The 14,509-nt window shown below is 52.0% G+C and overlaps 6 protein-coding genes across 6 annotated transcripts; 4 read left to right on the top strand and 2 right to left on the bottom strand.

Moving 5' to 3' along the window:
* Positions 1–306: 306 nt before the first annotated feature.
* On the top strand, positions 307–1,182 carry POX_g08753 (uncharacterized protein; the record flags this gene model as incomplete). Its single annotated transcript, XM_050117522.1, has 1 exon — positions 307–1,182. One exon carries the CDS (start codon positions 307–309, stop codon positions 1,180–1,182), a length of 876 nt encoding a protein of 291 aa, XP_049965666.1.
* Positions 1,183–1,262: 80 nt separating this feature from the next.
* POX_g08752 (uncharacterized protein) lies at positions 1,263–2,666 on the bottom strand (the record flags this gene model as incomplete). The annotated part of the gene is made up of 1 exon (XM_050117521.1): positions 1,263–2,666. One exon carries the CDS (start codon positions 2,664–2,666, stop codon positions 1,263–1,265), a length of 1,404 nt encoding a protein of 467 aa, XP_049965665.1.
* A 1,705-nt stretch (positions 2,667–4,371) lies between these two features.
* Positions 4,372–4,728, top strand: POX_g08751 (uncharacterized protein; the record flags this gene model as incomplete). Its single annotated transcript, XM_050117520.1, has 2 exons — positions 4,372–4,485; positions 4,561–4,728. The coding sequence occupies 2 exons, from the start codon at positions 4,372–4,374 to the stop codon at positions 4,726–4,728; spliced, it is 282 nt and encodes a 93-aa protein (XP_049965664.1).
* Positions 4,729–4,848: 120 nt separating this feature from the next.
* On the bottom strand, positions 4,849–6,500 carry POX_g08750 (AMSH-like protease sst2; the record flags this gene model as incomplete). The annotated part of the gene is made up of 2 exons (XM_050117519.1): positions 4,849–6,288; positions 6,354–6,500. 2 exons carry the CDS (start codon positions 6,498–6,500, stop codon positions 4,849–4,851), a joined length of 1,587 nt encoding a protein of 528 aa, XP_049965663.1.
* A 499-nt stretch (positions 6,501–6,999) lies between these two features.
* On the top strand, positions 7,000–8,933 carry POX_g08749 (uncharacterized protein; the record flags this gene model as incomplete). The annotated part of the gene is made up of 2 exons (XM_050117518.1): positions 7,000–7,144; positions 7,216–8,933. The coding sequence occupies 2 exons, from the start codon at positions 7,000–7,002 to the stop codon at positions 8,931–8,933; spliced, it is 1,863 nt and encodes a 620-aa protein (XP_049965662.1).
* Positions 8,934–12,848: 3,915 nt separating this feature from the next.
* Positions 12,849–14,048, top strand: POX_g08748 (uncharacterized protein; the record flags this gene model as incomplete). Its single annotated transcript, XM_050117517.1, has 1 exon — positions 12,849–14,048. One exon carries the CDS (start codon positions 12,849–12,851, stop codon positions 14,046–14,048), a length of 1,200 nt encoding a protein of 399 aa, XP_049965661.1.
* Positions 14,049–14,509: the final 461 nt, after the last annotated feature.

Genomic DNA, 14,509 nt, shown 5'->3' with positions numbered 1-14,509 from the left:
CTCGCTTGATGTTACCAACTTGGAATTGGCTCTATTTGATCAAAGCCGGGACGGGATGGGTCTAGACGCCGTTTGAACGGGAAGCTCTGAAAGAAGTCTTATCAACTGTATGGACTTTCAAGGAGACAAATGCGTGTTGGGTGATATAAATTGGCCGCAATCCGCAAATATACAGTTTGATCCATTATCGGCATTCTTGTTCTCATATCATTGGTACAATATCCGTCTTTGGTAAGTCGGGTTCATTTCTCGTACATTATCTTTACGTGGTGATCACTCTTCTCTGATACTAGATCGCTGTAGATGATGGTTGGTTTCAGAGTCTCGTACCTGGTTCTCCTCGTCTGTTGGGGATTTGGCGTATTACTCAATGCCGCTCAAGACTTCACAGTACGACATGAACCTCAAGGCCCATTGGGAGTCAGACTTGACTACCAGGTCGCGATAAGTTGGCCGAAAGATATCACACTCAAGCCGGCTGTTAGGAGAATGATCATGTTCAGCAGCCATTTGAAATTCAAGAAATCCGTCAAGGACCTTTCTGACGGGCAGCTTTGGCAAATCGCACATGATGCACATGCGGAAATGGTTGCCGATTCTAAGCAGTACGGCATTCTTCCAAAAGATGTACCCACCGCCATGGTCGTGCTGGCTTTTGAGAATGAGATTTTTCTGGCTTCCTCCTCCAAGAACGCCGGAATCTTTGCCTACGAATATCCGGAAACCAAAGTGCTCAAAACTCTCCAGCTTTGCCAACTAGAATTCGAGAAGGAGGGATTTGGATCCAAAACACACAAAAACCGTGGCAACTGCGGTGAAGTGATGGTTGCGCAGTTGTATTACTCGCAAGGGGACGACATGCCCTTACTTGCTACCAAGAGCGCCAGAATCGCTGCAGTCCTCTTGAATAAAGGCGACACCAGCCCCACTCAGACAGATCCCTGTGGATCAGACAGAGATGTAAGTGAGCCCCCTCACTCGTGCACCGCACATTTTACCAAAGCAGAGTCTAAGAATAAGCAGGATGTCTGGGGCTGCAACAAGTTTGTCGTGGCTGAGGGAATGACCCCGTTGGACGTGGGCGACACGGCCCTGCCGTACGATCTCGAGGAGTTGCTCGGAAAGCCTGAAATCAGCCAGATTCAGTTATGCGGCTCACCCACAGCCCCATCTAGTTCTTGATTTCTTATCAAGTCTGGATGATGATACTTCAATGCCAGAGTCAATGGGCCCGATCGAAATCTTTGTATATCGCTATCACACTACGCAGCGTATGCAGATCTGATTACCACGAGGTCCAGTGGGACTCCGAAATGAGCACCCACTTCCCTCAGTCGTTGCCTCATATGCGGATCCCATTCTTCAAACCCTTCATCCATCCACTCCAACGATATACCACGTAGATTCGGCATACATTCTTTCCAACCCCGTAGCCAAGACTCTAGCAAGGCCACGATGGCTTCGTCTGTCCAATCCCACTCCGGCCAGGACGGCTCCATTCCATCGTAGTTTTGCAGCCTCAAATCGTTTGTGATGATGAGATATTCAATGTTTCTTGGAATGACCTCGGTCAACCGCTTGGAAGTGTCTTGCACGAACCCGACGAGAAAGGCCCATGGGATTTGGACTTTTCGCACGTTGACCAAGTTAAGAATTTTGTGTATGGAACCTTCCGCCTTGATCCCAGGAAGACATTGATCGTTTCCTCCTATATCAAAGTCGGCCACGATGCATAAGTCCGTGAGTGTTGCTCCGACATGGGATAAAGCAGCTCCGATCTGATCAAGATCAATGATGGGCTTGTTCACCTCGTCGTCGAGGCCAAAATCATAATACCATTTCCAGCGCAGGGAGCGAAGATTTTTCGTGGCGGCCAGGACACCGCCGAGACAATTCTCACGCACGCGTGTCAAATCAAGCTCGGTCAAATTCGTCGTTAAAGGAGGATGTAACGTCGGCCATGAGAATGCTGGCGAGCTTTCGATCGAGACTGACAGGCGTCTGAGGGCTGGAAGATAGAACAGTGGCAAAACATCGGCCGTGTTCTTGATTTTGTTGCCCCGAGCTCGATCTTCTCGATATCGAAGATGAAACGAGACATCTTCAAGGAGCGGGAATGTGGGCAGATTGGTTTCCACGGACGAACAAAGAGCCGTGCGGAGGACCATGCCAATAATCTCACTCCTTTGAGTAAAAGCGGGGCCCAGGCTTAGAGATTGAATGTTTGATGATTGTGCCACAAGAAGCGCCACAAAGGCATCGATGGTGCCTTTCACAAGGTCTCTGATCCAGCGGTCAGCATACGGCAGATGAGTGTTTCTGACGAATGCGGTAAGCTCCTCAATCTGCGTCTCGGACTCAAGGTCCACGAGAGTGGGAATCCTCTTGCTGTAGATACCATTGCAGAAGGATTTGCCGTCCAGGGAAATGGACTTGATGTAAGATGCTAGATGAGGTCTCACTGTGACCGATCGGAGAAGTTTGATGATTGGAGGAGGGGTCTGAGCCTCCTGCCACACCCATTGAATCTGGGAGTACAAGAAGGGCTCCGCTTGGGCACGAAGATTGTGATTGACCAGGCAAAGTGAACGGTAATCTGTCGGCGACAAGATGTTGAAAATCAATTGTAGGATTTCGGTTGGACAGCTGTCCAGCCTTTGAGTCATTTGGGGATTCTAGACAACTTAGAATGGAGCCTTGAGCGGATGAAATTATCCTTTTTATGGGAAACATACCTGGCTTCTTTCCATGTTCATGTTCGGCCTACTGCAGCCACCAGGACGCTCTCGAAATCCGAGTATCGCAGAGAGGCTCTATGGAATCTTGCCTTGTTCGAATCAGATTTCGGCCGGACAGGAGAGAAAGATAATAAGGGTATTAGGTACCTTAAGTACCTAAGTGGGTCATACCATCTGGCTCATTCCCTTAGCCTGGTCTCAAGCCGGGTATCGAATAAGCGAGAATTGTCAGCCGTCTCACCTGCTGGTTCGGTATCGCCTAGAATTGTATTGCATAAGATAGCGTCTATGTATCAATGTTTGTCGCATGCGTGAGAGGCTTAGCAAGACTCTAATGGAGACTCGGGCAAAAAAGGCTGATTCGAGGTCCCCGTAGTATGACTGCGGCCCCCAAAATTGTGGATCATTGAATTGATAGGCTGAACAAAAATGTTGGCGCAGACGATACCCAGGACCCATCGATATTAGCCTCTGTAAGCGCAAATACGCTTCCAAAGGAGGTATTGAAAATTTTGATAGGGACCCGCCTTGGAAATGAAAGGCAAAAATTCCCATAAGCGTTGTTCTTGTGCTGCTGAGAAGCAATTTTCAACCCACGTTATCTAGGTTGGTACCTCACACGTCCGGTGGAAGAACCTCCCTATGGGGGTGTAGGTTCCCCTGTGGAAATATAAATGACAGCCAAGTGTTTCCGCAAGGACCGTACGCCCCACATCCAAGAGGTACCAGCCGCGGGCCTGGACCCCTGGGCGTTTACACGCCGGAGTAACTTCAGGTTCAAAAGTTAAGCATGCGAAGTCTACAGATAGCCTACGACTAGAATATATATTGTGATTGAGCATACCTACTCAACGTAGATATATCGCAATGAAAGTGTTTTGGAGTAAGGTGACCTCCCTTCAATGGCCTGTGCGTGGTCTGGGCTGCCACTCAACAGATTCGTAGTATATGTGAGCCTTGGATTTCACCGAGCCACAAGTGATTGATGACTACCTGGGCAGTTCCTCCTAAATTAAAAGTACATGCGTGAACCGTGATGGATATTGATGTTCACTTGTACATTGGGGCGGTCACCGAACGTACGTAAATACTGCCGGTATGTGGCGATGCCCTCCCAGTATCTATTCCTCGTCAGGCTTTATTCTCTTGGTCTATATAATAAATCTCGGACACTAGTTTAGGGAGCAGGTACCCGTTCCAGGAGACTTACAACATGTCCAAGGGTCTATCATTGAATGAGCGCGGCTGGACAGAATCTTAACTTTCCTTCCAGTCCCAAGGCAGAAGATTGAATTGCATACCCTTAAAAATACTTGATCCATGGTGCCCGACGATGTGGAGTGTCTATCGCCCAGATTGATGATGGAACTCTCTCGAGTTTACTCTTGTGTCACGCAAAGCCCAGAACAACCCAAAAAAATGTCATCAATCAATAGGACGGACCTTCTTCCCGGGGTTGCCTTTCACACCTCGAATGACGGCAGTGTGGCAATCCAGAAGAAGGACCATATCCTTTAAATGCTTTGCACAAACCAGATCCGTGTGTATAGCCATTCAAATATTCAGTTAAGACGAGTGCGATTTCGCAAAAGAAAACAGACATTGGGATTTCAGCGCACGTCAACCCTGCAAGATGGTCCATACTTGCACATCCCGCGACTATACAGTCGAAGAGATCACCCAAGTAGGTCGTAAGGGCCGCTCCCATGGCCACAAGTACGACGGTGCGGATTTTGACGAGTCAATGGTAGGTCACCCCGTCGAATGACATAGTAAACATCTTGTAGAGATCACAGATCGGGTCTAACCCCATCGCAGATAGGCCCAAGGAGGACACGACGTCAACAAGAACGACGCCGATCTCCGACAACGTCTAACAAAACCCGAGCTAGCTCGGGGTCTGCGTCAAAAAGACGGACGGCGTCGAAGACTGGACATTTTCACCAGCCTAAAAATCCGAGGGGGGCACATGGCAAGACTTAAATTTTGATCCTCACTGGTTGACTCGAACTGCTCTGAATAGCACAGAAACGAAGCAGAGGAAAAACTGGGTATCATAGGCAATAAAAGAAAATAAAAGAAGATTGATCTATAATGTGCAACCACGCAATCATTGTCCTTTAGGCCGCAAATCCACAGTCTCAAAGTTCAACTGCTGGACCTCGACAACATGGCCAGGTCGCAGGGCCCCCGTATAAATGTTTGCCTCCCCGTGTGGGTGAAACAGGCCCGTTTGGGTGCAATTGAGTACAGTCTTGAGACCAGGAGGATCTGTCAAACGGAAAACCCCCCAGTCAGGACTCTTGCTGGGCGCACAGACGATGGCGATGCTTTCAGGAAGCATCACCTGATATCCTGAATGGGTGTGTAGATCACGTGAGCTCATGAAGCAGGTCTGACTTGGATGAGTGTGGATCCAGCCGAGCATGATGAGATCTTCAGCATCACAGTAGTCAAAAAGCGCAGACTCATTGACGGTCTCACACGTGTCAGACGTGGCTATTTGCTCTGGAATGACAAGCCGGGAAATGAACAAGGCGTTCGAGACCAATGTACCACAGAGAATGCCACAAGTTTCGAGATTGTTCTTGGTGTTTGGCGCGGCGAAGGCAAGGAACTGCGAGCGCAGTGTCGCAGGAAGAAATACCGAGCGCAGAGGGCTGCCATTCTCCAGATATGCAGATGGCTTGAAGGTGTAACTTGCTGGGTCGAGTTCTGGTTTCGTAGGCACAGTAGTGAGAGGCTCCCGCGGCTTCTCAGGAAGCTTAGGTCCCGAGAGGTGTTTGGGGGGTAGAGGAGGTACGTTCGATCCCGGTGCCCCATCAACGAGAGTCGCTTGATTTGGTTCCCAGCGCTGTTTCGGAGGCAAAATCGGAGGCATCTGGCGTTCGGCATTGTTGTCTCGGATAGCAACGTGGGCAGTAGAAAGGGCCGGTTCTACAATCTGGCGCCTCGGTACGCTGGGGTAATTGTAGGCTGCCGAGATAGTCGAGCCTGCATCAAGCGAGCCTTGTTGTCGCTGATGGGGAGACTGATTCGAGGTGGATTTGTGATCCATGTTGTTTCGTATATTCTGAATCCGCTGGCTGAGCTCCATATCCGCAGACGAGGGGTTTGCCTGGTAGACGTTTGCCCATTCGCCCCATTCGCCGGCCGCTCGTCGACTTCGCACAGTTGCCCGGCGGTCGAGCTCATGATGTGCAAGCCGGACTGCGAGATCACGGTTCTCACCTGCTTCCAAGGGCTCTGCCACCCCAGTTAAAGCAGGGTCCGCAGGGTGTGCGTTTACCTCCGGCGAGAGTCTTCGAGACTCACGCTCCCGCATCAGCTGGGTATATCTTTCATAGCGCTTGTTGATGCGCGGCTTCAGTGCTTCAAGTCTAGCCAGATTCTTCTCAACCTCTTTCTCCGCTTTGATGAGAGCTTGACGATCACTCTCATTCTTCTGAGCATCTGGATGTTTGGATAAATTGACTAGGACGAGCTGGGCATGGCGGAAGAGAAGGAGGTAGACCTGTTCATCGTGGCCCTCACGCTCATATATTTGAGCCTATCTCAGCGCAGAATGTCAGTAGGCGTTTATCAGAAGCTTTGGATAGAGCGGGCGCTTCAAACCTCTCTCATCAGTGTTGAGGCGGTTCTGAGCCAGTATTTCAAAGCCACGGCCGGGTTGTAGTCGTAATCTTGAGCGATACGAGTGATCTTCTCGACACTTTGGGGCGGACTGCCGCCAGCAACGGAAAGGGCAACTTGGGACGCCATGGTGGAGGGGGCTGTATGAAAATCGGTAGAAGACCAGGACGTGACAGATAATCACGGATGTGGCCCCTCTTCAGGCAGTTGTCGCTCGAATGGGCATGACCATGGGATTGAAGATTGCTCTGAAAATATCAGAGATTCCACCGAGGCCCTCCGCGAAAATCACCACCTTGGCACGAGACTGGCGAGACTGGTGAGGTGGGAGAACTGGTTGCAGGCAGACACGGGACACGGACTGTTTTGATGACGATGAGGGGAGAGGGGCCTGATGCGGGCTGGGCGATCGTGCGGAAGCCGCAAGTTTCTCCGCTTCCCCAAGAATCTTCTGAAACCTCGAGAAGAAAAAAATATACGCAGCAGACGAGCTTGACCGTCACCATTTTGACCAAGAACTCCAGTGATTACAAGCTGTTGTCCTGTCGATCCAATCATGGATCAAATTGGAGTGTCAAATTCTCCAGTGTATAGTTCCCTTTGTTGATCGTCATCATTCTGCTCCAGCATGTCTATAACCAAGAGAGCGCTTGCGCAGCGATGGCTGCCAGTAGAGCAGTATCCGCTCACCAAGGATATGCACTCTCACATTCTGAAGAAGCTCAAGCGAAGGACAGTACTACAAGCTAGCATCGTTAGCGACAAGCTCTGTGGTGTGTATGAAGCTCCAACCCGTCTCGCCACGCATCCAAGGGCGCATGCTAACTCGGGCTCTATCGCGTAGCCGATGTCGTGCGTCGCGTCTCTCCATATCTGCGCAAAAACTCCCCCGTCGACGTTCTTGACCTCTGGCCCAATGTTGGCTTGTTATCCGCGACGATACATAAATATTTGCGTCCACGTCGCCACCTCCTCGTCGAGCCGGACCTTCCCTCTTATGAGCCTTGGCTCCGCGAACTTGTGAAAAGCGATCCTAGCTACAGACTTATTTCCGAAGATATCTACACTCGCCGTGACTGGGCCGAAATATTTGAGGAATACCTCCCCGAACAAGTCAACTCTCCTGACCGAGAAGTCGCAGGCCAGGCACTGCCTCGAAACGATACCCTTCTTGTTTTGGCCAGCCCGCCTGTTCCAGCCCAGAAAGCCGACCACTACACGCCCCAACGATGGTGGAGTGCGATGATGGAGAGCTGTATGCAGCAGAGAGGACTACATAAATACGGAAGTGTCCGTATCCTGGCTTCGATGCCGCCCGGCGAGGTGGAGGGTGTTCTTCCCCGAACCGTCGCCGAGCGTCGACGGCCCGCCTTGCTGACGGAGACGGTGGCGGCGCAAGCATTTGAGGTGGCAAGTTGCTATGAGGAGGAGCATTCCTGGATCACTATCAAGCCTCTGGAGGTGACATTGAAGGGTCGCGAGCGAGTCGAAGAGCGAGCTGCGGCGCACAAGGTCTCTGTGTCTGCTCGTCGGAAGCCTCCACCCTTGAAACTTGCCCCAGTCTGTCAGAAGCGGGATCGATCCGACGTCCCTCACTGTCCTCGTTTATTTACCGAGCGACATCAGACCCTCCTCGATGATATCGAGGCCGGTGATCAGGAAGACCCCAAGGTCCCCATTGTCAAGTCCCCCGCGAAGACAGCGCGACAGCGAGCCCAGACCGCCCTGCACAAGGAGAATTCAATTGCCCATAGCCGACATGAACTGGCATACCTCGAGATCGAAATTGACAAGACCTCCCGAGCGCTCTCTCGAGCCGCTGGCGACCCCGGCCAGACCGCTGCCGACTTACAAAAGCTTGATGACACTATCGCCACGCAGAAAGCGGCCCTGTCCGATCAGCTGGCAAGTCTGCACCATCGGCTCTACAAGAGTTGGGATCGGCTCGTCGACGACCTCCGAACCATGAATGCGTCTCACAATTTTGACGATTCGGTGCTGACATACGACCGACGACCCTCGGAACCGATACTGATCGACAAGTTTGAGCTCTTCCCACGCGAACCACGTACCGTCGTTTTCTTCGAGCCCGAGACCAATCCCGAGTTTCTCAAGAAGATCGGGCCCTTGCCGGCTGAAACGCGGCAGCATGTGGAAGGGTTGTTCGAGGCACTGTCTTCGGTGTTTGGCCCTCGCAATCATATCACCCTCAGCGAGCTCTTCAAGATCTTGTTCGTGGACCGCCCTACCAACGAGATTGTTGAGGCTGTGCCATCACTGGCACCATATGCCCGCAAGCGGCTCAAACCCGGCCACGGGCCTGTCCCGCTGCCCGACGCCAGTCAACAGCCGGAGATGTGTTTCCAAGAAAACCTCGACTACGACTTTACAGATATTCGTCTTCGATGCATTCCCGGGGTGGTCATGTGGGACATCCTCCTCGAGTACCAAAAGCAAGCGCCAACCGTGACGCCGACCCAATTCAGCCGCATGATCGGAGGTACTTTGACCTCGTTTCGCGCCGGACGCAATCTCATGGTGGTGCCGAAGCGCATGCACTAACATCGCGCACCCGCGGCGGTGGCGGGATGGTTGTTTTTTTCTTTCCCTCTGTGAGCCTGCAGTGTTTGTGCGGTCAACTCCCTACAGCGCTAGACTATCGTATCACGACGTTCATGATCATTTCTCATGTTGCCAAGACTTGCACAAGTGAGATTTGTATAAACCCAACTCCTGTAAGATAATCCTGATGAGCTTCTTGTGATCTCATGGTCTCCCTCAGCATCAGTGTACAAATGCGACGTCATTTTTTCATCCACTTCTCGGCCCCCCGAGCACAGCTTTCCAGATATGCAACGCTTTTGTCAATCAAAGGGTTAACTCTAGTAAAGGTTCGGCGCACATGCCCATGTCCCCTTGTGCACATCTCGGGACTTGTTCGAGGATGCTCCTTTTTTGAGGAGGTCTGAATCGAAACTCTCCATCCCCAAGAAATTGACGATCATCGCGATGAGACGAGATCATGCTCACTCGACAGCTTCGCTCGTCATTGCTGGGGTTCGATCGTTCTTTTTTTTTTGTTTGCAGCGTCCTGCTGCGGTGGCTCATTTTCCGCCGTCGATCTCGGCGTCCGAGCCAGCGGAGAGGGCACGGGGCCAAATGATTGGCCTCACGGATAGGCCCGGCGCACCCTGCAGGAGCCCGCCCCGCGCACATGACCTGTTGGAAATTTTCCTGACGATCGTTTGACTTTTTCTTGGCAGGTTATCCATAGTCTCCTTCAATTGAATGTGATGCCGTGGGAAGGAAGGGAAAAAAAAGTAAACTAGAAGTAATTACTTGTTGGAACATTTTTCCTGCGCTGATTCTGTTCCAATTTTGGTCCAGTGTCCAGCGTACGAGGATCTGGTATGTCTTGGATTCTAAGGGGAGATGGGTGACAGGCGGCAACGGGAGTTTCTCGGCAGTCAAACTTGTCGATACCTAAATGTACAGGTACCGGACCTGTTGTCTTTGGACATGATTGAATGTTATGGATTCACCGGTAGCGTCACTCAAGACGGGACCCACCAATGACTCCATCACACATATGTCGAATCGAGTAGATTCTGTGATTCAGAATCTTTCCAGCACATGCAGCTGTGCGTTAGTAGGCGGTGCTGTCACAGCCCTCGAGCGTGTCTCGTGTGCGTTCGTCGCGACGCATGCTGGATGACCGCATCACCCCCGGTTCTGCCGCTGCAGCCCTGTTTCTTGTCCCGGTCAGGTTGAGCCTCATTCGTCCATCGGGTAGATGGTGTTGACTGGGGTTCCAGTAGTGGTGTCACTTTTGTCGCTGGACACTTGGGGTGGCTGGGATTCCGCAATGCACCGTTTTGGCGTTTTGGGGGGGGGGGGGGGGGGGGGGGGGCGATGCATCATTGCATATTTTCACCTCGACTGGTGGAGTCGAGTGGGCGGCAGTTGGGGATCATCTCGTGGCGAGAAGTCTGGCGTCAGTCCTGGGCGCATGCAGATAGCGATGTGTTATCTCATACCCTGAACGTGCAGTTCAGGGAAAGACGTTTAATGCGTGAATTTGACCAGCTTGATATTGAAGAATCGAGGAATGGATAGAGGGTGTTTACACTCAATCTTATGGGATCCATTTCGATAATATTCCAACGCGGGAGAGGTGGAGCCCAGGTTTGGTGACCAGTACAGCAATGATCAGGGAGTACCGCGATGGGTGCACAGGGCGTCTTGAGACGTGTTTCCGCTCCCAAAGGATGATCAGCTTGAATTTAGGGATCTACACACAGTTTACACCCAAGTCAACTGGCGGATGCTACATTGAAGCTTCCACCATCCTGGTCAGAGAATGACGGTGATTTGTACGTGATCGGAAAAAGAAAGGGAAGAAAAGGGAAAGGAAGAGGAAAAGGAATCTCGTTTCCGTTGACAGATGCAGAGTTTGATAAGCCAGTTTAATGAACCCTCGCCGGGGAGCCAATCGCCGGGCGACATTGGGTTGTCTGGACCGATCACGGTGCGCCCAGCCTCCTCACCTTCCTCTGCCTCGTGGGACGGAGGGTCAGTAGCTTGGTGGATGGAGGATTCAATAGTGTAATCCAATCCCAAGGAAAAATCCTCACCCTGTCTCTCTCTCCCTCTCGTGCATTTCTGGAAAATTAGTGTGATCTGCCATTTCCCGCCTGGTGAGTCGCAACTACAGTACCCGAGGATCGAGTTGACTGAGTCACCAGCTACACGAAAAAGAACATGAAACTGCCATCTGGACTGGACGATCCAGAGACCTCGGAAGGGATCTCCCCCCTTTTGAAGCAGGGAGAGTCCCTAAACGGGAAATCACTAGCCCCCCCACAGAGGTTCCGACTACTACCGTAACACCGAGAGGTGGTTTTCACCTCTCCCGGTCTAGGACTCATCCACGGCCATGGAAGATCAGATCTTCTTGTCGCTGACAAGTAGAGCTACCAGCCAGGACTGTCTGCCGTTGGCAGTGACATGGGTACCAAGCACTCACTGCCTGCGTACTAGGAGTCGTTAGAGTAGTACAGTAGAATGATCCTGAGATCGCCCCCGGCGACAATGCGTGCTGTCAAGTCGAAGCGAGACCAGGGTCCTGTCCCGGGAATCTGAGAATCTGACGGGGACTCTTCTCGTGTCTTGATTCTGTTGCCGGCCAAATGGGAGGAATCGTGATCAATCAACAGCCCACAAGTCTTGTCTGGGCCATCCGGAGAATCCACCACAGTCCAGAGAGCCCAGCCCGGATACCCGTGCGGTCGGAGTGGAACTTTGTGGGGTCTGTTCCTTTCTACACAGAGGCTCTTCCCGAACAATCGTGACGCTTTTCTCTGCTCCGCGTCCACGGGAGTCTGCTGACGGCGCTCGAGTCACCGTTCTGTATATGGTCTGGCCCCCAAAGATAGTGCCAATGGAAAAATAAGAAGAAGAAAAAAGAGGAAGAACCACCGTTTCTTCAGAAATGGACGCGCCAAAGAGAATGGGAACTGTCGGATCGTGGACCACTTACCCCCCCAGACAGTCACAGTAGGGAGCGCCGTCCAGGTTGAATGAAATTTCTTTTCTTTTTCTAGTTTGCATTTCTTTGAGTCCCCTTTCATCCTGTTCCTTCAAACGCCTCGCGACTGGTCACCAACCATCGCCTTTTATCGCTCACTTGAGACGACGAACCAGGTTGTGGATAAACGTCCGTAAGCCGACTCGAGGCGAGTGTGCCACCACCCGGCCCAAGTCTGTCGCACTCGTCAATTGCCTCTTGCTCGAGTGATTTGCGACTTGTCCATACTGTCCCAGTCCATGCAACCCCCGACCTTGAATGTGACGCGCTCCCTCCGACCCTTGGCCCCAGTGATCCTAATCGACCTTGACCCTTTTCACTCATCACCTCGACTGTGCTCTCTTACTTTCGGCTCCATTGTCTGTCCTTTCCTCTCCTCAAAACGATCAACCAGCCACGACCAGTTCACCATGCTCATATAAAAGGGCCATTCACCTGCCAGACCAGACGGTTTGAGTTTGGAGCCACGGCGACGGTACCATCCTTTGGCGCATTGCCTTTTTGCCGCCCACGGACGTCATCACTCAAGAATCGTGAAACGGCCTGATATACTCGACACCAGCAGCTTTGCCCCTGCACGGCAGCACGAGTCATCTTCGTCAAGGTCAAGGATCTCACCAATACCGCCGGGACTACGGACTCCATTATCCGTCTTGCGCATACCCCGAAATCACCGGTCTTTTCCGGATGATCCCCGTTATCTATTAACAATTGCTCATTAAGCGCCCCGGATTCCGCGCCGGGACCTATCAATACTGGTCAACTTCTTTTCTTTTTCCCCCCCTGGACTCGACTACAATCAATTCATTTGCAACCCTTTCGACGACAAGAATCACTACGGGCTGACTTGAGCCTTTGAAATTCTTTGGGAAGGGTAAATCGTGCGGACAATGGCTTCTTGCACGTCGCCCATGCGTCTGTCAGTGAATACAGCGCATGCGAAGCGCAGCCCGCCACACTCTCCCCCAGCAGACTCGGCCTTGACTCCACCAGTCACCCCCATTGGCAAGGGCACATCTCGACCTCGGCACTCGACCTCTCCGGTAGAAGATCCGTCTTCAGAGCCACTCTCCGCGGCCACGAGGAGGAACGTCGGTACCCCCCTCATCTTCCCGGGTGAAATTGATATTTGCCATGATCAAAGTAGCCGGCCGTTCGAATTTGGCCGTGGCGCATGGAGTATCGTATATAGAGCCCGGTGTATCCAGAGTCAACCGACGGGCCCTCTCCACACGCCTCCGAGCTCCCCGGCCACCGTAGGCCGCATTTTGGCAGTGAAAGCGCCGCTGCGCCGTGATGCGCACAAGGTTCTCCAGAGCGAGGCTCTGACGATGACTCGCCTGAGTCTGATCCCCGGGTGTGAAGATTACGTCGTTCCCTTTCACGGGTTTCTTCCTGAATACGATGCGCTGGTGATGTCTGCGGTTCCGCTCGCATTATCCACGTTCATTGAGGACCAAGCCGATCTACGCAAACAGTTCCCTTCCACCGCCACGATGTTTGAACCAGTCCAGGGCCCCGACTCGTGGCGCGATATGGCGCGCAAATTGATCACTTGCCTGGCCTGGCTGCACGATACGGCTGGCATGGTTCACGGCGATATCAAGCCTCACAACGTGCTTCTTCGACCAGTCACCACGGACTCGCCGGAGGCCTTTCCATACGAGCCGCTCCTAGCAGACTTTTCCTCTGCCTATGAAATCCCCCGGGACTCGAACTCGACTTCGAGTGCGAACCAAGCGGCCATGTCAGCCTTCACGCCCCCCTTTACGGCGCCGGAGCTACTTTCCCTCGCATCGCTCCGATCCGGCGAGATTGCCCCGTTACCCTCATCAGATGTCTTCTCTCTTGCCGCGACGTTGATTGCGGCGGCGACGGGCGACCTGCTTCTGTATCCTGGTTCCAACAATTTCCAGCGTCTGGCCATGGCCAAGGACGGTCATCGAATTTTAGATTTTACGCGCGCGGGCTCAAACGGGTGCCGCGTACCGCGTTACGGTTTCGTTGAGAAGCTCGTGCAGCCGGCTGTGGTCAAAGATCCTACGCAGCGGATTCTCACGAGTGACTGGGTGACTTTGGCGTCTTCCTAATCATCGTTGAGAGTTCCGCGCTTGATTTTTTTTTCACTTGTGGACTTGATCGACTGTCGGGTCAAAATTCCGTCCTCCTATATCATGCACGACTCACTTTTGGATGCTGACTTATGAAGTATTTTGGCAGCCTTGATGTTGTGCCACATCTTGCCCTAATTTTCACCCCTTCTCTTCTCCCCCTGAACGCATCTTCGGGGCTCTTTTCTTTTACTCATTTCTACTCTGCCCTTTCTTTTGTTTCATTCTACAACTTATTGTACCATTTTCGCCCGTTTAGAGCTTGTTTTTTTTTTCTTGTTGGCTTGATTGCTTGATCGTTTGACATATTTGGAGATACCCGGAAATAAAGATGGAGTTACTGAGAGTGACCTTCATCCTGCTGACATATATTGGACTTGACATGTACCTCTCTTCAGCTTGTTTATTGCAAATCGTACCTGACTATCAAACGTGCCCGA

The sequence above is a fragment of the Penicillium oxalicum genome, chromosome VII (genome assembly GCF_001723175.1).
Source record: "Penicillium oxalicum strain HP7-1 chromosome VII, whole genome shotgun sequence".
Lineage (NCBI taxonomy): Eukaryota > Fungi > Ascomycota > Eurotiomycetes > Eurotiales > Aspergillaceae > Penicillium > Penicillium oxalicum.
This window is presented reverse-complemented; position numbering and strand designations above follow the sequence as displayed.